We start from the raw sequence: 22,919 nt of genomic DNA, 5'->3' as shown, positions 1-22,919 counted from the left end.
ATCTCTCTGGGAGACTTTGCAGAACATTCAGCAATCCCATGTTGCTGTGCTGCAATATTTGTGTTGCTGAAGGTGTGGTGTGGTCCTGCTGTTGAGTGGCCTTCCAGGGCAGCGTGCAGCACCTTAATTACCATTCCAGCTCTTGCTCATCACAAATACTCACCCTGGTGCATAAAGCTGACTAAATATCCTTTCCTCCTACTGAGTTGCTCTGCACATTCTCAGTGGAACTTTATTATAAATGCCTGCTTTTTTGTGTGTGGTTTTTTATGGGTGAGAAGGTGAACAAGCAGAGCAGACAGCTGAGAGAGGAGTGCCATTATGTGTGTTTGGAGCACTAGGAACAGGATGAATAGTGTCAGCTGTGCTGTGTTCTTGACCTGTTTGGCATTTGGACATTGCTGCAGGGGTTGATTTTGAAGTGATGGTCTGGAGGAGCCTCTGATAACAGAGTGAAACTTTCTGTGCATTTTTCTAGTTGATACTTGTATTTTCATGAAGATGATGGAGAACCTTGCCAATGTGAATAATAAGAAACTAACATCCATTAATGTCTTCTAATTTATGTCAGCTTACCTTCTTCAGAGTCTGGCAAAGACAAATCATTTCTTTGTACTTTAAAGATAGTACACATAGCATTTGTCTAATTGCCAATTCTTCTACAGCTCTGCTGCTGCCTACTGTCTAGCTTGTCTTCCCTCTGTGGAGAGAATTAATATTTTGGCTCAACACTTCCTTATTAGCCACAGTGATTTGCTGTTAATTTCCTTCTTTGTCATTACATCTACTCTCCCAGAAATACCAAATTTTATCACTAGAATGAGAAGTTTGTCTCTTTATGCATTATATATAGGATACAGTCTAATTATCATTCAAGATACTGAGAATCTGCTGGTCTCATTCAGGCTTAAAATGTCAATTAAACAGGATGGCCAGGTTCTGCCACTCTGAAGTTGGTGCTGCTGTCTTGATTTACAGTATTTTACAGTCTAGCCCAATCTATATTCATTTTTATCACTCCAGTCAGGACTGTGCCTGATTATCCTGCCTCTTACAGGACAGCACACACTGGTATTCTCTATAGCAGTGTGAGTCCTTCTGTTTGAAACTTTTTTACTTTACATGTTTTTTTGCTCCTGGCAAGGGCCACCTGTGGATGTGTGTATGAAACTTCAGTCATGCATTTCCCATTAATTCATGTAGCTGAAGTACAACTGAGCAAACTGAAAAGCATTTCTAGTGAGGATGTGTTATTTTAAACATGTTTCATCTGTGCTCACAGGGACTTTATGCTCCTTTTCTACAATGAAATCTAGTGTAACTTTTATGAAAAATACATTTTTACCTGAATTATCAGTTAAGTTTGAGCTGTATTGGCATCTGCCTTTCCAGATTCTCACTCTGAGGATAGGATGCCTATTGCTAATTTTTTTGCTGTTTTTAATTGAGTTTGAGCTTTGATTCATGTCTTCAGTCTGACACCTGAATTGTTGACATATGATTATGCAATTAGTCATAATTGGAGATCATAGAAAAACAGACTCTAAAAAAAATCACTCTAAGAGAGAAATAATACCTATACAGTTAGTGCATAGTTTTTAATACTAGATTAACTCAATTTTTCAGTGTTTGGACAGTTCACTGTTAGGAAAAGAAAAAGAAATCAATCAATATATTTACAGTGAATAATTTCTTTACTTCCTTTCTTTAACAAGCAGAGGTGCAGTATGTTGTTTCAAAGCTGTCATCCTAATGGTGTTTTGGTAGCACCACATAACATGGCATGCATTTTTTGCAAAAAAACAGAATTCCTGAAAAAAAATCTGAGTTCATTCTTCTGGCTTCAAATCATGATGGTTTCTTACCAGCTCCTGCTTGCCTGCAGTTAGTTCCACATTGATTCAGCTGGTTTGGAGGAACTTAGGTACCAGAATGGAAGGATTCTAGTGCACCTAAAAGTTACTTAAAGCTTTTTGCTCTCACTCTATTAATAATTTTTCATTAATTAACAAATAAAATCAGTTTTTTTCAGGTGTGCATGTATATTTTAAGTGATTGTTAGCAGTACCCTTAAGTAAAGCCATCTGCTGGGCAAAACTAAAAATAAATTATTTAAAGCTTCATTTAATATTCATGTGGCTTTAATTTCAGGGTTTTTTTGTACTAACAAACAAAAAGCAGTGATGTTACAGAATAAATATAGCAGGTTCTCTAGTGCATTTGCAAAACCCAGAGCTTCCTATGCACTTAGAAACTGGTCCATGTTTACCAAAGACAGCATTTTTGCTTAAAGCACTATCCCTAGTCCTATCTGTTGGGAATAGAAAATCAAAGAAAATATCTCACTGTGAGTGAAACCAAACTCCAATTTATAAGAGAGTTGCTTAACAGCAAGTAAATCAGTGCTCCCATCCTGTTATCCTTAAATGCCTCCAGTCATCAGTGAGCAGCAGCCCTACATGGAACAGCCAAAAGCTCCCCTGGGCACTGTGTGCAGCCCATGTCTCTGAGATGCTGTGTGACCTCTTCACTTCTCTAACTGTGGTTTAATGCAGTTATTCTTAAAATAAACCAGCTGCCTCTAATAATACCAGCAAAACCCCAGTCTTAATGCTTCTTGTAAGTATTTTGCAGCTGGCTGTTAATTCCTGAACAAGCTCCAGAAAAGCTGAGTGGAGGTATCTGTGCTCAAGCATTATTCATGGCAGGCACTGCAGGTTGGAAATGCTCTGACTGTCAAACATCCACGTCCTTTATCCTCATGGCAGCACTCCAGGGATGGAGAAGTGGGATTAGCTCTGTGTTTTAATGTGAAGAACTGGGGCATAAAGTGAGAGAGATGAAGGCCTGTGGTGACCTGGGAAAGGCATGGCTGAGGCAGCCCTTAGCACCTGGGTAGATAACAAACCATCCTGTCTTGGGCTTTGCTGTTTACAGGCAGGATTTCTGAGAGCTGGGATGTGTCCTTCCTGTTAGAAGGGGAGCATCCACCCATACCTTGAATGAGCCATCCTCAGGAAGGTGTTCCTGACACTGTGCAATTGCTGGCTCCCAACCTTCACATTTCTGAGGGAAACAGAAGGCTCTGCTCAGTGAAAAAGCCTGGGAAAGCTCCATTCCTGCATGGCAGCAGACCTGTTGCTTACTGTGGATTCACACCTTGCCTGAGATGTGAGGACTTCTCCTTCTCCTGAGCTCTTACTCATCTGTAACTTTCTCAGAGATAGTTGCAAAGTTGTAAGGCTGACTGGCAGTGTAAAGCCAAAGGGGGATATACAACCAGAAAAGAGGAATAGCTCCACAAAGAATTTCTAGGCTGGCCCCATTGACAGCCAGGCTGCACCCAGTCTTCATTTAATTACACAGAGCTTCAAGCTGCTCTTCAAATGAATTATATGTCTCAATATATCTTTTCTAGTAGGATTAAAATAGTATCTATTCCTAATATCCTGTCTCCTGAGAACAGTGAGGAAACTTTTAGAAAGAAAATATAGCAGCATAATACAAGAGAGATAAGTCCAGATGCCATTGGCTGTGAGACTTCCCCAGCTGGAAAAGTGCACGTACACCTTTGTATGTAATAGACACTTAGAGATGTGGAGTAGAAAATTTAAAAAATTATCTAAGTTCCTTCTCCAGCTCATTTTGTCCTCTTTAACAACACTATTCCACATAGCTTGCCACCATTACATGCATGCAGGGACCAGACCTAAATGCCTGGAGGAAGATAGGAAGCATTTGTTAAAAAAAAAAAAGTCCATAGATAACTGCTAAATTGGAGTACAAGATCATTAGTATTCCCTAATAATTAAAGCTAATCTTGACTTACTAGTGGAAACGTATTTTAAGATGGGACTGGAATTAAAATGAGGCAGCAATTATCTGTTTCAACTCAGAAAATACACTTCAGATGCTATTGTGGTCATGGAAAACTGTGAAGACAGCTGACAATTTATGGGATAAATGACATATTGAAGTTTGTGGGTTTTGCAAAATAAAGCATGACTAGGAAGAAAATAGAAAAACCACTGAATAAGTTGGTAAAGGCTGTATTTATTTAGTTTATTGTTATTATAAATAGGCATAAATTGTAATCCCAGCTTCAAGTAGCCATGAATGAAGTTCCATTATTTGAAAATACACAGCACAGTCCTCCTCCTTCTTTAGTATATGTTGGAAATAATCCCATGGCTCCAGTGCAGTGCCCAGGGGAGTGCAGGGCTGTGAAAAGTTGGGTCTTTTCTAGTTTTACCTTGGATAGCCTTTGGGTTTTTTAATTTTGCACACTGATTGTACCTCAGATCTACATAGAAAACAATAATGCACTCATCTTTGATCAGCTGGATCAAATTATAGTGTAAACCCAGAAGGAATAATCTAGTTTAAATTGACATCGATTTGGCAGAAATGCATTTACTTTTTTTTGTGGTTGCTTTAGCATTGCAGATGAAGAGAAGGATGTGCAAATAAAGAGATCTGTTTTGCCATCTGTAGTTTAACTTCTTCCTGCCAATGCCACATGTAGCTTAAAGATGTTTATTAACTTTTGAAAGAATTTTGCAGGGACCTATCAACATTTGAAATATTCTTCTGAAAAGAAAAAAAAATAAAATCTATTAATTTTTAATTTGGCGTGTTTCAAAATGCTAGGAGAAGCTCTACTCCCTTTGTGTTCCAGAAGAAAGGCAGTAGATGTTATCTGGTTCCCCATGACAGCTTAGTGGAAACTCTTGAACGCTCTAATGCAAAGAAAGGTGATTTGTGAGAATTTGTTTATTCTGCTACTGATGGGAACTATGTCCTTCCATTTTTAATGTCCTGGATACTCCTTGAAGAAGGCTTATTCAGTGTTATTTACCTCTCAAAACCTGTCAAGGCTTGAGTCTGTACTTCTGAAAACAGCTTGCTGGAAATTTCCCAGTGAAACTGTTCTTGATACAGAGCTATTTTTGACTGATTTTTTTTTTTCCTGAAAATGCCTGCTTTCTGTGGAGAATTCTGGTGGATACTTAAAGATTTCAGCTGAAATTTCTGTCAATCATGTACAGTTTTGTAGGCCAAAACTTGAAAATTTATGTGAGGAATATCTCAAACCAGCTGTAGTGGTGAACACAGGGGAGGATTCCACATTTTTCATGAGGTGGGATGCTTCTTTTAAAGAAAATATGTCCCTGTGCTACTAGTATTATGCCTAGAAAGCCTGATGCAAGCAGAACTACCTGTGATCTTTCTGACATAAAATACATTTGTCCTCTTTGTTGCTGTTTATTTTTAATGTTAAGATAGATTGGCCATCGAAGTTAAGTAACATAAAGCCTTCTGTAACTTTGCCACCTCTAAATAGAAACTGTTTATGTGTCATTTGAAGTAGAAATAGGGTCTGTTTGCAGTAATTGCATCTGGTAGCCATCAGTGTGTTTCATGGTGGGGAATGGCTGAGGTTATTCTGGAATTCTCAGTCCCCTCAGCAGCGCTAAGAGGCAGCTGCCTTCTGTCCCTCGTGGCACAAGTGGGCAGAGAGGCAGAACTGCAGTTACAGCACACCAGGACCTGTAACTATTTCCTCTCCAACCTGGAAGTCCTTTCCTCTGTGCCACCATCCAGGAGTGCCTCCTCTCATTATGTAATTCAAAGTGGGTGAATTGCCTGACCATTTTGAGTGATATTTATGCACAAATACCTGTTCAATAGGATGCTGACTGATGCCTTACTTTAGCTTTGTGAGTAAAACTTGGCATCTTGTGGTTTCTGCAAAGATTTTTATGGATTATTCAAGAATCATAGAAAAACTCACATATTGTTTTAAATAGGTGGTCAAAATAGCCATGAGTTATTTTACAGAATTCTCAGCAGTGTAACAGTCCCTGTGTAAAGCAGGGCTTGTATGTGATTTGTGAATAGACTGAGCATCTGTGAAACTCATTTAGGATGCAACATAAAAAGACTTTATTAGAATGTGAATCTTTACTTTACCTGAGGAGACATTACGAAACACTCCCCAGTTATTCAGTTAAAGGTTTGTTTGCAGTAACATGTGGCATTATGTCCCCCTTAGCAAAAGCATGTTTTCACATTATTGAAGAAAAGTATAATCAGAAGCTTTGTTTAAAAGATATGTCACCATCTTATGTCTTCTTTATGAAATTCATAAAACCTCTTCATTATGTGCTAGGACTCAACCATAGGTTCAACATTAGAAAGACTAACACATCCCTGATCTAAAAGTGGGATGGATTTTGCTTGTTTTAATACACTATTTTGCAACCATCAGTGTAGAACTTAATCAGGGCTGGACCCACATTTCTTATGTTGTGCTGGAAGCAATTCCCTTCACAGGAGATGTTCTATGCTTCCTTCTATTTTTTCCCCCCACACTGGTTTTCCTTTCACATGCATTGTATGAAAAGAGGAGCAGAGGAGGGTGCTGTGAAACAGCAGAAAGCAGCATGGTGCCAGCTCAGAGGGAGAGCTCTTCTCACCCTCACAGTGACCCAGAGCACTTCTGAGGGAACACAAAGCAGGGTCAGCACTCAGCTTCCCTGGGTATTCCCTTCCAGTCTCCAATGAATGGTACCAAGGATGCTTTCTGAGATGGAGATGATGTGTTTCTGATATCTTTTTGGCAAGTGTTTCGGAAGAAATAAAAACAAAGCGTTGAAGAATAATTAGGTTTAATGATTTGTTGCTGGTATTTAAGATGCATTTTTAAATTATCTACGCTCAGGAGAATGCCCTAAAATACTTCAATTAATTCTAAGCTGTCAGTTCTTATCAGTGGGGTATGTTTACTTCTAACTCTTTAATTTTTGCATTTCAGAGGAAAATGTAAAAAAAAAACCCTACAGAATGAGCTGCTAGAGTTCTTTTCCTCTGTGCTGAACTGGTTTTTAGAATTCCTGCTACCTGCCAGCCTGAGTGTATGTCCCTTTCCTGCTCTCCTCTTGTGCAGACCCTCAGAGCAGTGCAGAGTTTCCACAGATCCTTTTTATTCCATCTCTAATTTGGGTGCTGACTCTGTGTTGAAGAGACCTTGGTGACCTACTGACACCAGAAAATGCTGGTGAAGCACCAGTGATGATGCAATATTGCAAAGCATTGTCCAGCTGCACAAATTACAGTGGTGTCCAGCTGACGGAGCACATGAACTGCAGGATTGTCTTGTGCGTGAAAATATTAAATTTGAAAATTATTGAGAAGCAGTTCAGAAAAATTTCAAAAAACTTTCTATGCAATAACTCATTCTTTTTCCTGTGGTTAAGAGGCTTCTTAACATTAAAGGTCTTCCTCAAATTTTCCACTGAGCTCTTACAATACCCTGTCATCAAGAGGTCCGCATGCAGTCAGGAGTTTCTTGACCTCCAGGAAATAGAAATTCTTCCTCGTTTCTGTTTTCAGTTTGAAATTTTTCCTCTACAGTAGGACTTCCAGGGACTTTGTTTTAGGTCCAGACTCAAATCCCCATGATGAGAGGGAGGGGAAGGGTTATTTCAGGCTTTTGGTTCTAGTCTGATTATTCAGAGAAATGGCTGATGATGAGTCTATCCACTATAAACCCAATGTAGATGTCCACTATAAAATCAATACCATTCTGTGAGCTTCTTTCTTCCCTGGCAAAGAAAGAGGAAGAAAAAAAAAATCAGAAACAGGCAAGGAATTTGGCTGGTATGCCAGGAAGAATTCTCAAGCAAAAGTAATTAAGCTCATATATAACTCTTTCCAGACTTTAATGTTTCATGGAGTCATTTTTCATCTACTGAGTGGTACTGTCACAGCACCAGAGATTTAACTTTTACATATTTTCATTATGTAGTCTTGTGCAGCTCTTGCTGATAACAGTAATTTGAAGTGTCAGTGCAGCTGATGAAATCAGATGGGCCATGAAGCTGTTTGAAAGCTGTCACTGGGATGTATAAAGTACTTTTTATTTTGCAGTTGCTTCACAAATTTTTTTTTGAAACATAAGCTAATGTATATCTGTTCTTTCAGTAATGCAAATTGTTCTGAAAGATACTTTTTCATTTTTATTATGTAGATTTAGGGGTGAATTAGTTACTTTCAGTAATGAAAAATAAAAATCCGCAAAGAATTTTGTGGTTTCCTCTGGATTTAGGACTAGATTTTTGAGGATTGTTCAACATAGCTGAGTCACAGAATTTTCCAAAAAACTGGCTCTAAGTGTCGCAATGGGAGCTGCTAAGCATTGAGCACTTTGAAAACCAGACCCTTTTGTGGTTTTTCAGAACTAAAAATTGAGCTCTGTGAGCTGCTTTAAAAATCTGTTTTCCACCTGGTATATTTCCTCTATCATGGATAAAGTCTCTATGAAGGAAGAATATAATTGATTAAAACTTTTTTCCCTTTTAATTAAATGTGATTCCACTGGTGTGCTCCTTCGTCACTCTCCCAATTATTTTGGAAACAGCAGGAGACTGTATATTCTGGAAGTCTGGCTCTCAGTATTAATTTCTTTTGATTCTCTGCCATTGTTTTCATGGTCCATTCCTAGATGTACACAAGGTAGTAGTGGGCAAGAGAAATCCATACGTCATTTCAAGAAATGCTCTCAGAAGATAAAAGTTTCCATCTTCCAGTTCTCCTTATCATAGGCTGTAGCTTTGCTTTTTGATATACATTTTGATCCTACTTAATTTTCCTGTAACAATTCAGAGGTAATGGCTTTTTCCTTCCTTAGAGAATGGTAAGAAAGGAAACAACACTGAAAGATCCTTTAGAATCCCTGTGGAAATGGGTTCCAAATCAGGTCTCACATTGATCATACATACAGGAGAGGGGAGACTCCTCAGACATCTGTTTCTTTGATGTTTTCAGTTTACTCCGTGTCTCTCTGCCTCTCCAACACAACCAGGGTTGCTCAGATGTCTCTTGGTTGAGAGGCAGATAACAGAAATCCTTTTTTATTCCATATTTCCCTTTATTTAATAACTCTCTCACCAGCAGTCCTTAGTTGAAGAATTGCCTGTCCATGAGCTAACATGCTGTGTCTGCTTGATTATATTCAGAAAAATGGCAAGGGCAGCACCTGGCATTTTAAATTGCTTTTCCACACTCCCACTTCTATCTAGGTATTTTGCTATTCAAAAACAAACAAACAAACAAACAAGTTAGAGGAAGTATAGCTGAGATCAGAGGGTTCAGTAGATGGGATACTCTTTTGATGCAGCAGAACCAAATATAATCCTTTTTTTTTCTTCGTGCTACCTGAAAAACCTTCAGCAACTTCAAAAATCATTATGACATATTAGCTCAAAAATGTGACAGAAAATGCAGGTGCTTGTCAGGCATGGCTTCCACAACTTACCTCCTTTGGAGAGAAATTATTGGCATGCAGTAATTGTGTGAGAGAAATCAGAGTCACTTACTGCCCTTTTAAAAGACAGTGCACAGAGAATTTGCCACTGCAGCTCAGCCAGGCCCTGTAAGGTTCAGGTTCTCTGTAGGACTTTCAGTCCTTCTTTGATCCTGAGTGATGAGGATAAGGCAAAGAGGACCACATAAATATAGGCTGCTTCTCCTTTCTCAAGAACCATGAAATAGAAATACATATTTAATTTATCTGTAAGTAGTTTCTTCCTTGATATCAAGAAAGGCCCATTGAGATGAAGATATTTAACAAGAATGACTGTGGTAATGTTCTTAGTTCAAAAACAAATAGGCAAAAGCCACAGGGGAGAAATATTTCCAAATTTTTGAGAGTATTAGAAACCTTCCAGAGGAAAAACTAATGAAAATAACTTGAGAGAGCACTGCCAACTACAACAGACTTAAATAACAATTGGACATACCATAAAAAAAATGTCAATACTCAGAAACATGTAAAAGAGAGATGGAGAAGATATATTGAGCCATGTTCTGCATCTCTTGCTAGAGTACAATTGTTCAGTGCAGTATATCTTTAGTCTAGTGTAGCCTTAAATTGTTCAAAGCAAATTCCTCTGCTTCCTTTGGGATTGTCTGCCACAGACTTAAGATCTTGCTGTCAAGGGATGTTTCCAGACATTTAACCTAAATTATGCTCATTTTCCAACCATTGGGGCTGAAGTTCTCTCCTTGGTGTTTATAGCTCTCAGAAGGACCTTGCCATCACAGGCTCTTCAACATTGTTTGCCCCTTTTAGGAACAAAAGGGAATTCTCTGGAAACTGATACAGAATGAGAGGGCAGGGGGGTTGCCTGCACATGCTGGTTGCTCAAATAGCAGTGAGCACACACTGTTCCTGTTCCATGGTTTGTACAGCATCTTTCCAATAGGATGAATAAAGTGGAGGGCTGTGTGGGACCACAGTGCTCCAAAAAAAAAGTATTAAAGGTGCCTGGCATTGTGGACACTTACCCAAACTGGGATGTGCAGGACCAGTGTGACAAGGTAAACAAAGGCAGGGCTGCTGCTGTCCAAGGTTTTCAGGATGCTCTGAGAGATGGGTATCTCTAAGAAATTCTGTAAATCTTAATTTTGTGTAAGAATAGGTGATACATTTTGGTTAAAACCTTATTGTGTGAGAAACAATGAGCAAAACACATGGGTGGAGAGGCCAAACCTTTGTGGAGTGTGGGTTTATGCTGGAAGGAATATATTGCACTACTCCATCCCTCACACTGGTACTCTCCAGACATTCTGTGAGATTCCAAACTAAATAATTTTAAAATTTCATCTGTAATTGCTTTCCAGGACCTGCCCCACTTATCCATTGTCACAGTGCTGCTCCAAAGCAGGCCACTGTCAATGTTGTGGCACTTGTTTAATTTCATGCAACTCAACAGGGATTTCCTTGTATTCAGTTACACAAAGTGTCCAACTGACAGGTAACAGCACACTCACAAAGTGCAAAATGTTTCCCTTCCCTTGAAGAGGCCCTTTTTTCCCCCTAGATCCTTTCCCTGCCTTTAAATACCTTTAGCTGCATCCCATCACACCAATTTCCTGTGCCTTAGAGTCTTGCTGCCAGATGAGGACGCTGGACAGCGGGATTGGAACCTTCCCCCTGCCTGACTCGGGGAACCGATCGACGGGGAGACACATTTCTAAGCAAGAGTCATCCTTGGAAACGGGAATCTTTGCAGCACCTGAGCAAGTTCCTCTTTCAGCTCCTTCAGTAAAAGCCAAAACTCTTGAGAGAGAAGTGCCTTCAGCAGCTAAGAGCCAGGAGTCTGTGGAAAGTGTAATTAGTCACTCAACATCTGATCCGGCCATGACTGCCAAAGGGATACGACCTTTTCAAAGTCGCCTTCCCAAACCAGCTTCCTCAGGTAAAATGTCAATTACCCTGAAAATCACATTATTTCTGCCTTGGCCTCTGTTTTGATTAGCAGAAATCCTGTAATAATGGCAATTGATAACAGAAATGTTAAATGTGGAGCAGAAGATACTCTCTTTATGAATGCGTAAGGTTAACAAGTTTGTGACCTGAGCTATATGGAAATTTTGTTATACAAAATGCTTATCTGAGAAAGAAAAATTAGTTTAGTACTTAAAGCCTTTTCTCAAGAAACAGTACTTGAAGAAAAAAGGCCATATGACAGCCTTGGAAGTTGACTTGAAAAAGAATATGGATGTTCAGCAATATTCAGGATCACACTGTACAAAGTACAAAGCACAACCATGTTGTGACATAGAAAAGATAAATTCATAAAGACTTGGTTTTGATACTGGATTTGAGCTAAAGACTCATTTGGCCTCAATGCATAAATTCTGTTCCACTGAATATATGGCCTTGACCTCAAACAAGGCTTTCATTACTTTACTACCTCATGCAAACACATTTCTGTATATGAACATAAAGTACCTGACTCTCACTTATGAGCTATGTGTGTGTTTAAGCTGTAAAACAAGAGCTGACAAAGGTGTAAAAGGACTGGCAACTCATCAAAGCTCCAGAAAATAACTTTGTGTTAGTAAATAGTTCCATTGAAGTCTGTGCATTTGTTATAAACAAACATTGACTATTTATATAAGTTTTTGGAAAGCTCTGGAGTTATTAATATATATGTTAATAGCATTAAAAATCATGTAGCATTAACAATAGGGAAATTTTCATAGTCAGTACAACAGATACAGCAGAAAGCACAGTAAAAGTGATTTGTTTAATGCAGAAGGGTATTGTTTTATCTTGACCAAATGCAATGTCACTCATTTATTTGGGTTATGATGATTAGCACTTTGTCCAGTTATTGCTCCTGTAGAAGTTGTGAGTATTTAACTTGTATAAATCTGTATCCTTCTATAAGAAAGATTCTGTGTAATTAGCATGTAAAGTTAAATATCAAGTTTGAGCTTATTTTAAGGCCATCAGATATATGTTCTCCTAATGAGCTGACATATATTGAACCTAGGAGGAGAGAAGCCTCTCTTATATGTCCATAGGATGCATAACAGAAGGTTTCTAATTAAACATCTTAGAATTCAGTTGATTTAGCAATGTTCCCAGTGCAGTATTGTAGTGGTATAATAGGCTGCAAACACACATTGCATGCTTTATTGCAGACTCCCTTGCTTGTTTCAAATCAAAGCTAAATAAAAGATATTTTAATACTTATTACTTTTAAAATAAGTGTACTGTTAATTAATGGTCCAGCTAAGAAGGATTCAGAAGAGAAATCTTAGTTATAGATTACGTGCTGCATGCTTGAATGGCCACATGTGTGACCTCAATTCGGCAGTGTGTTATAGAGTAGAGCCCATGATTAAACACTGTCATTATAACAAATTGAACAGAAACTGCAAGCATTGAATTGCTTCATAAGAAGTCAGTAGCAGTAAGATTGTTCTGATCTTAATGCTAATATTCACTGCACCAACCTTGTAAGGTTTGTATCTTAATTAAATTGTCATGAAGAGATGTTACAAAAAAGTAGTATACATCAGATGATGGGGTCAGCTCATTCTTTACCTAGACTATCTTCATTCAATTCTTCTCTCCCTCACTTTCTCATCCAAATTACAATTATCACTTTATTTCATATGCACCATATATCTTCTTTGATGTTTCGATTTTGCATAGTGCAAATATAGCAAACAAAAAAGCTGGCTTTCTGCTAGAAAGGTACTTCCAATTATATTTATATTAAAAGATTGTTCTCTAAGAACATGAAATAGCAGAGGAGATCCTACAATGCCTAGAAGTAGTTACTGAATGTTGTTTTGTTGTTGAAAGGGTATATATTTTATACCTAATGAAGGGATTTAAATTCATGGCTTCCTCTTCTCTTTTTGACTGGAAGAGGATTTGGATGAAATTCTGCTACTTTAGTTAGAACTATTCCAGCAAGTTAGTAAGTTCTTCCTTTGAGTAGTAAAATATTATTGGACATAATGAAAGTACCACAATTTGCCCCCAGCTTTTACTGAATTATAATTGACACACTATCATGAAGATGCTGATGAGACCTAGAATTTAAATAATGTCTCCCTTAATTCAGGAATAATTAACCTTGCAAAGCAAAGTGAACAAGAAGCAAGTTCTGTGACCTCTGCCTCATTAGACCACGCCGAAGAGACTGTAGAAAATAGAGAAGTTCTTCCAGAGTGGGGCCCCAAGAAAACTACTAAACCAAAGGTATAAAATAAGTAGTGGCACCTCTTAAATGAGATGGGAAGTGCGGCCAATGTTGAGTATCGGTGTTTTAATGGCCAGTGTTTTAATGTGGTGAAGAGTAACTAACAATCTAACAGCTGCATTTACTTCCTTACCCTTCATTCACTCTCTCATTATTTATCAATAATAATAAAGCACCTAAAGGTTCTTTGTCTTCCTGGTTATAAACATGTTCTAATTAAAATCCTCTCAGGCACTTTTAGAAAAGGAAATGGAGACATTTTACCTCATTCTTCTCTTCTAGAGAGTTGATCTTGTTTGTTGCTTTTCATGAGATTGGGATTGTTTTTTTCCCCAGGACTAGGTTTCCTTGTCTATAAGGCTGTGTAGTATGAGAGTTTGGGAGGTGCTATGGAAGTATTGTGAACAGGAAAATACTCTAGAGTGTGTTCCCAACATGTATGCACTCTAACATGTTTCTGTGCGGTTTTGGGACTACAGCTGACTTACAATCTCTAATGCTGGGCATTCCTGGCTGCATGCAGGTATCCTCAGCTCTGCTTCCCTCTCCACAAGTGTGTGATTCCTAACAAAAGAATGTCCTTCTGCATCAGTTAAAAACTGCAGCATGGATGGAAGGATGGGGAAATTATTATCCCTCTTAGAGAAACAGAATTAAACCCTGACTAGAGCCACCAGAGTAGGGTAGTAGGTGGTAGTTGTACATGCCATCACCCCAACACCATCAGGCCTGGCTTCCCCCTGCCTGGTTTGGAGGGTTTATTGTACTGAGCTGCTGCTCCTGAATGCTTTGAGCCTTCAGGCCTTCTATGATTAGAAGCTGTCCAGAGCTGTCAGTGTTCCTCTTTATTCCCAGAAGAAAATCAATAATACTGCTTCCTGGAAAGAGCTGGCAAAGGAATCACCTGGGAGCTAAGGGCTCTCCAGTACTGCAATATAAGTATCAGGATAAGAGATATGAATTTAGGAAACAACTAGGATTTACTGCTGTAGAAATTGTCTACTGGCCATCCTCATTGTCTCTAGAGTTGCTTGCAGCAAACTATTTGCGGTGTGATAATTTTGCATGTTACAACTAGACTGTATTAAACATACTAAAATTGAACTTGTTGGATGAAATTACCCAAAAATGTTGGTGGAATCAAAAAAATGTTACAGTGGGGGGAAAAAAAGTTAAAATGTGGATTGTTTCTGCCAGACTGTCTCAGGGGATGTAGCAGGACAGGAATGGATTATTTTCCCCCACATCAGACTGATGGTTACTTGAAGGAGTTAGGCTGGTAATGCAGACTTTCCCAGTTGAACTACCTGTTTATACTGCATGATGAATATAAAATCTGCTACTCTCAGTATTATCTTCAGCATTATTTTGATATATTTGCATTTTCTGACTTGCTGCCATACCCTTCTTTGTGTAGGACACAGCTCTAAGGGTGTGCACGTACTCAGCGAGCAGCACTGACAGTGAGCCAGAGCTAGAGTACAAAACCAGTTATTTCAGAGCTGCAGAGGAGACTCTTGTGGAGCTAACAAAGAGCAACAGACAAGGTAATTGAAAATTGGTACATAAAGATGTATGTCCCTCATCTCCACACTGACTCAGCAGCAGATGGTGTCCTTCATTGAACTTTCTGTCTAGATTTCACTTTCTAACCCCAAATCTTTCTTCAGTCTAATTTTCCATTAACTTTTTATTACCTTTTTCTTTTTATTAGGTGTAAATTCTTTTTCCCCTCTTCCACAGTTTTTGCTAGTGGGGGGTTTGCAACCTCTGTGGTGCAAATAAAAATAATTACATTATTACAAAATTGAAAGGTGACTATAAATATAGTTTTCTTTTTTTTTCTCTTTTGTTATACAGCCAGTTGAAATAATGCAGTGATGAAGGCCATAGTTTCCCAACCTCTGTGTCAAGGTGATGTTGGTTATGGTGCCACAGTGAACTCTCTCTCATTTTCCTCTCTGTATATATTGCAGCTTTCAAGTAAGAAAGCTTTTAGTGAGAATTGATGGCAATTCAGAATTTACTGAATTCCAGTAGATAAAAATACATTAAGTGAAGTTCTTGAGATAATAGTTTTCTGTGTGTTTAATAACCTGGGAAATTGCTGCCTTGTCTCCATCACCAGCCTGCTGTGCTCGGAGCCACCTTCCAGTGCAGATGTGTGCCCTGGGGAGGGGAGGGCAGCTCTGTCCTTGTCCTTGCAGCCCAGGGATCCCTGCAGCTGGGGAATTCTGGCCAGAGCCTGGGAGCTGATGCCCTGAGCAGCCCCAAGGCTGGCCTGGCAGAGATCAGCACCTGCAGCACAACACCACAATATCTCGGGTGGCTGGATGCTGGGCTCTTCAGTGTCTCCAACGTTTGGCATTTTCAGAGCTAATCCACTGCTTGTGATTCCATGGGAGACAGCAGAATAGGAAGCTAGGATCATTTATTTACATTAGTGCTGCAGCTTTGTGGGTTTAATCTGTAGAAAATATTGCAAGTCATTTTGGTCAGCCCATAAACACTTATTTTTACAGATTTTGCTTTTTACAAAGCATATTTTAATGCAATAAATGCAGTTTCTTAAAATAAGTAAATAAGATTTTTTTCTTTCCTGCAGTTGCTTTAAATGGCAGCAGATTCCAAGTTGAATGATATCTAAGCATGACTTGGGGTGACCATCTTACATAGAGATTCATTTATTTTGTATGTATGCCTCCCTTTTGAGCCAGTAAGAGAATAAATACATAATTGTGATTGAGACAAATAGAAGGTTATGACACATTATTGCAAAAGTATTTCTGCTGTGCTCATTCCTCATAGTCAGGGTTTCTGTTCTGAGCTCTCTAAATGCTGTTCTCACACAGAATTAACAACCATACTTTATCCTATTCTGTGTTCAAAGGTCTCAGTGTCTTTATGCACTTTTGATATAACCTCAAAACATCCACATGAGACTAGGGCAGGGGCTCCAGCAAACCAATCCACAGAGAATATTTCTATATGAATAGATAATTGCATTTATAGCTAAATCCCCAAACTCACTGGTTGCACAATTATAATGTTGGAGTGATTTTCATTTTCCATTTATGAGCAGGCAACAGAAAGACTGAGTGCCCAATGCAAAGGCTATTAAAAGTCAGTGATAAGACTTTTGTTGATTTAATGGGCTTAGCATGAGGTTCCCAGTGCATTGCCCAATGTTACAGAGAAGGTCAGTAGAGTAACAGGGAATATGCCAAATATTCCAGATCCTTCTCTTCCAATCATGAAAGTGTTTTGATTTCAGTATTATAAATTTGTTCTACCCTGATGTGATTCTGTTAGAGGCACTGGAGGCAGACCTTCTCCTAAGGCTGTAGGTTGTAAGGCAGAGTTGAAGTTTGTGCAACAAGAATTGTGAGCAAAGAACTTAATGTTCACATAAACATCTGTCTCCTGTGTGCTTTCATGAAGCTGCAGAAAATTCCCCTGGTTGTATTTTGTTCTTCTGAATGAGTTTTCAGCCTTGGACTTCAGAAACCAGGGCTTTATTCCTAATGTTGTTGTGCTACAGCAGGCTCTGGAACAAGCACCACTTGCTTACCTTATTTATGTATTTTTAATGCTGTTGTATTCATTAACTAAAAATGTAGTGAAAAGGAAAAGACTCCCAAGTACAGCCAAACTGAAGGGTGTGCTAAAGGAACTTAGCACACCTGCCATGTAAGTCTATTAAAAGAGAACATAACCTTTCTGCAAATAATTAAGTGGGAAGATTCCCCAAATTAACCACCTTGTCTATAATTTGAAAAGAAAGGAAATTAATCCTGTCTGTCTCATACTATCTCCTCCAGCTCAAACATTAAGTGTGAACAGTCCTCTGTATATGCATTGGAGAATTAGAAGGTAGTATTTTTAATGTTTCTATTACATTGAATTTAAGATACCTTAGAAAACAATTTAAATGCATTTAAAAATTTTAAAATTACATTAAAATCTATGTAGACTGTCATAATGGTATTATTTGTTACATCTCTTGCAGCTGTGCAGGAAAAACAAAGTCAGAGAAGGTCATTTTTGGGGAACCCAATGTCAATTTTGGATTTATACCAACACAGTCTCTATGGCCACTTTGGAGAGGATGGACCTGAACAATTAGCACATTACAGTTTAATTGAGCAGCTGAGTGGAGCTTCCAGTAAAGACAGCAAGACCAAGGAGAGTCCAAGTGTGAGTTACTGTAATTTTTATATTATTTTTCATTTTGGTCATTATTATTTTTACTTCCCTTTTGTTTTTTTCCCCAGTGTGTCGATTGATTACTAAAACCAGGCAGACTTGGAAAAAACATGACCTGCAGAAGAGTAAAGATCTGGATATTTTTAGAACAGAATGTTACATTTGAATGCTCACCTGTCACTGAATTAGACTTACAAAATTGACAAGTAGAGACAGGCTAGTGCTTGTACTCCACCATTAGTGAGGAGTTGAAATTTGAAGCTAGCAAGTAAACACAGGATTTATCTTTTAAGGCTGCTTCTCCACATATAATTAGATAGCTTATATAGAACAACATGGATTAAATTACTTAAAACTCTGGAGAAGTATTCCTGAACATTCAGATGAAATTATGCTATGGAAATCACCTATCTTCTGGTTTCTTCTGAGATCTTGTTGTCAGATTTGATGGTTTGAAACATTATTTTGATGAAGACCAGTCCTGATCTGATGGGTTGACCTTAGTGCTAAACAGAAACAAATTTGTTTTCTCCTCTTCATGTGAATCCACTCCCTTTTGTGTGTCTGTGAGTATTGAACTGACATCACACAATCTAGCAACCCTGAAGAGGAACTTTCCAACCTGTTGTTTTCCTCCTCTGTCCTCACGCCTTCTCCTCTCATCATCTCACTCCCTTCCCTCTCTACTTTGATCTAACAAGCCAATTTCTTTGAAAGTGGAGATGCCCAGTCATGATCCAGTGCAATCATTTTGCTTCCATGTTCAGTCTGTTTCCCCAGCTCTTCTTTTCAGGCACAAGCTCTTTCATTTCTGTGTGTAGCACTCAGCACATTTTGGGAGTGTTACACCATAAACAAAGGTGGTAGCAGAAAATAAGGAATGAGCTACTGGTTTGAAATTTACTGGGTAGTGCATAAATGAAAAAGAATTTTTATCTCTTCCCAGACTCTAGTTTTCAGTTTCAGGAAATGACTGTGCCTTGCAACGTCAGAGGTGATTAACCAAAGTTAGAGTCTTAGAGCTTTCAGGAATCTGGGCCAAATATGCAGAAGAATACGAAGAACAAAATAATAGCAGTAGCCTTGTTTATTCCAACTCTGTTGGCATCAAAGTCCTGCTTAACTGAATATTAAATTGACCACAAACTTCAAAAGAAAAATCCTGAAATGTATGTGCCTCGTTTCCCAATCAACCCAATTTCATTAGTACCCAGAATATGATTCCATTTTAATATATGTGGGTCGTATTAGAAAGAACAATTTAAAATAATCTGACTTCATAGTTGGGAAGAAAAAAAAAAAAGGAAAAAGGGCAGCAGAAGGGTGTTGAAAAGGATACGTGCAGGAAAATAATTTGAGCATCCACTTAATTCCTCATCTTGAACATCCAGAAATTCATAGCTTAATTAAGTGTAGGAGATTAATTATATATGTGTGCATATATATATATATGTGTGTGTATGTATATGTATATATATATATATATATATATATATATGAAAAAACCATAAAAATCAGTTCTGCCTTCTGAAGGCCAAGGTCTTTTGCTATTAACAGAGTAATTAGATTTGGTTCCAGTATAGAAAAGTGACTCAGAGTTGCATCAACTTTTAATTAATTCTTTTCGTGCGTTCCTTGTATATGATGTCTCTGCAATGTGCCCAATCAACCTCAAAACCTAAAGAAAGCCATTGAGGAGGCCTTAGGATCCTGTAAAACTCCATCATTTAACCAAAAGTCATCAGGTGTAGCTCAGCCAGCACCAGCATTTTTCATGCATCATGTTGGGGAGCTCTTGAGTTTGCTTTTTAAGGGTCTGAAATAGCTCTCCAAACAGCATTGCCTCTCCCTGAACAGCAGAAGCTCAATAAAGCACTAGAGATTTGCCTATTAGTATTAAACTTTTCAGAATGACAAATGAGAGGAAGTAACCATGAAAAGCAGGTTGCCCTGAACTCCTTGTTTGAAACAGCACAGCAGATTTTTCTCAGCAGTAGTTTGTCCAACAGGAGAAGATCTACAGTCTGTTTAAATCAGAGCTCTGTGATCTGCAACATTACCCACAAAAAGAGGGGGACAGCAGAGACAGAGGCACTTATGGCAAACAAATTAAAAAAATCTAGGTGTATAAATTCTGGGGGGAGAATAATGCAGTTTTCATGCAGAATATTTGGTATTTTGAAAAAGGAAGTTGTACAGGCTTTGAATTTAATTCCCAAGTGGCGTTTGTCAAGCCTTGGGAAAAACCAAACAAAAGATGAGTGTCAAAAAAGCCTCGTGATGGGCAAAATGAGTTTACAGTGCTTGTCTGAAGAGCAAGTGTGCTGAGCCAGTCTCTGAGCCCAATTAAATGGGGCTGTACGGCTCCAGGATGGCAGTGGTGCAGGCTGGGGCCTCTAATGAGGCAGCCAGGAATCTCTCTTAGCCCAGACTTGGCATTTGATTTGTCTCCTTCCCAACCAAGGCATTCTCCAGCATTGCCTCCAGAGTTTATACACAGCAAGTTTCATCAGCAAAAAAAGTACTGTACAGGAGCTTCAGAAGAGAAACAACTGATGGGCCATTACTGTGATGAAGGGACATTGCAGGGACAGTTTAAGGAATCAAAAAGTGCTTTTAAACATTGCAAGGAAAAATACTTACTGTTACAGTCTTAAACAGAATCCTGGTTAAATTCTCTTGGCATTAAGACCAATTTTACATTACTTTTATTTTGACCTGAAAAACATATTCTGAAATTATGCCATCCTTTGGCACCCTGCAGAATTTTGAATGAGAAAAGCAAATCACAATTTCAAAGAAAGGAATAAAATGCATTGAATCATCAGCAGAAAAGTTGCACTTAAATGAACAACTGTGGAGTATTTTCCTCATGTAGGATTTTCCAAACAAGAAACATTCATTTTAAATATATCAAATTACTTCTTTTTATTTGAGCAGTAACTTCTCTGGTTTAATACAATATATGCAGCACCTGATCTGAAGTCCACTGCAGGCAGCCCATGGGAGACACCCTGTCAGTGAAACTTCACTGAGCCCTGCATTAAACAGCTGCTCCTATTCCTTGCATGCTGGGAGTGCCCTGAGCACTTTGCCAACATCATGACCATGTTTATGCAGTGAAAAAATTATTTCACATTTCATCAGTTAATTTACTGTTTAGACTTTATAAGCTCAAGTGACTTTTTTCTTACAAGAATTCAGAAAACAAGATGAATTTCCATTCCCCAGGCCCATTGTTTATTAACATATTTTATAATCAAACAGGAACCATTTGGAGAAGTAAGTGAGTTGGTCAAAGATTTTATTACTTAATCATCCTTATGGTCCCGAAGAATTATGGAAAATATGTTTACTTCTCTGTCCTTAACCAACCATCACATGCTTTTACTCTGTAATACAGCCCTTCTTGCTCTCTTTGTCCCTATTACTCAATTTAAGTCACCATCAAGCCTTGCTTGGGATTTCAAGCATGACTTGAGAACTTTAAAGAAAAGATCCCTTATGGAAGGAATTGGTACCCATCAGAAGTTTCTAATTCCTCCTGTTTTCCCCCAGATGTGACGAGATATACAAGAAATGTGACGTTTCTGGCACAGTTACCTTGTTAATTGTATGGGGGCTTGAACTGGGGGACTCATTTAACAAAAGAGTTTTCTCTGTGCAGTCTGAGTTATGGCCACATCCACCATGCAGGGTTTGGGTGTGTGGAACAGATGATTCATGAATGAGATCAAATCCCTGTGCCTGGAAATTCAAGTAGACATTCAAGAGAGCTGGCAAATACAGGCCAAGGAAAAATTAGAGATGTTGCTGCTGTTTAGGCTGCACTTACAAATAGGACTGACCTGGCAGCATTCCCAGATAAACTCAAGGATTTTACAGCTGAGTGAGCTGATTGGGAGTTAATGCTGTATGATTGACCTGTTGTGCTCACATCCTCCTATTGGCAGAGAGAATACCCACTAAAGGACTGGAAACAAGAAAAGTCTGGTAATTGCACAACACTTGCCATCCTCCAGGATCTCCGAATATTAAGCTGATAGCAGAGAGGGTGTTCCAGCCTTGCTGAATTACAGCAGCACTTAGAGCAGCCCTGACACCTCTGCAGGCTGCACTAAACAAGAGTGAGGGGGAAATAAAGAAAGGCCTGAGCTGCTTCTCCTTGTGCCTCATCTCCTACAGAGATCAGTGAGACTTGAGCTGGGGTATGAGCTGGCAGCACACTGGGTACTGTTCACCTCTTTAGGGAGATCTTGGAGAATGTGCCAGAAAAGTTTGTGCGCCTGATTTGGGTTTTTTGAGCCCCTTTCTGAAGGTGCCTTGCTCTCTCTGAAAGAGAGAAGCTCTTTGGCTCTTGAATTAAGTCTTTTTTAAAAAGGACTCTCCATGCTTAAGTATCTGAAGAAATTCTGAGATCATGTGCACTCTGCTTTCACAGAGAATTAATTTTTTTCACATTATCAGATGTGCTTAGGGAGGGATTCTGCTTATCACATGTGGAAAAGCCTAAGATAATGATTTTGGTCCAATTAGCACTTGGGAAGAGCTCTATCCTAAGACTTTAAACTGGAAAGGAGGTATTGCCCTGGGGAACTACTCTCTTCCTTTCCCTGACCAGCAGCTGCCTTATCCTGAATACCAAACTTTCAGCCCAAAGTTAAAAATATGAACATTGCCCCAAACTTTCCTCTGTGGGAAACTTAATAAAAGTCAGCTATTGTAGTTACCATCTGTATTTGAGAGTGAAACCACATCTCAGGGCACGCTCTGGTGAGCACTAAATAACTGCTTTCCTTTTACTTTCATATAACATAAATACCTGCAGCTGGGGCAGCCCTGGGTGATATTTTGCTGGGCCAGCAGGATCTGTTTTGCTGTCTGGAAATTGGTGACAGCAACACCTCTGTCATGTTACAGCCGGAAGAAAACAGCAAATGCTCCTGAGGACCTTGGTCTTGGCTTGTTTTGTACAATGTGTGGGTTACTGCAAATATAGAGCTTGAAGCAGCTCTTACAAATTATTATACCAGAAAGTAATGGAAGGTAGAAGAGGTCCCTTGTCAGTAAAAGAAATAATCTAAAGGGCTGAATCAAAGACACAAATTAGGTGATAGTAGGTTTCTGTATACTAATTGCATA

General features: G+C 38.8%; 1 protein-coding gene across 7 annotated transcripts in view; it reads left to right on the top strand.

Moving 5' to 3' along the window:
• Positions 1-22,919, top strand: part of NCKAP5 (NCK associated protein 5) — a 378,350-nt gene that overhangs the window by 336,067 nt on the left and 19,364 nt on the right. For all 7 annotated transcript variants that reach the window (XM_030952067.1, XM_030952070.1, XM_030952063.1 and 4 more), the window contains 4 exons: positions 10,950-11,264; positions 13,434-13,570; positions 14,989-15,118; positions 17,581-17,768. In XM_030952067.1, the coding sequence (XP_030807927.1) occupies positions 10,950-11,264; positions 13,434-13,570; positions 14,989-15,118; positions 17,581-17,768 (770 nt within the window). The remainder of the gene's footprint in view (positions 1-10,949; positions 11,265-13,433; positions 13,571-14,988; positions 15,119-17,580; positions 17,769-22,919) is intronic.

This window comes from Camarhynchus parvulus, chromosome 7, assembly GCF_901933205.1.
Source record: "Camarhynchus parvulus chromosome 7, STF_HiC, whole genome shotgun sequence".
Lineage (NCBI taxonomy): Eukaryota > Metazoa > Chordata > Aves > Passeriformes > Thraupidae > Camarhynchus > Camarhynchus parvulus.
This window is presented reverse-complemented; position numbering and strand designations above follow the sequence as displayed.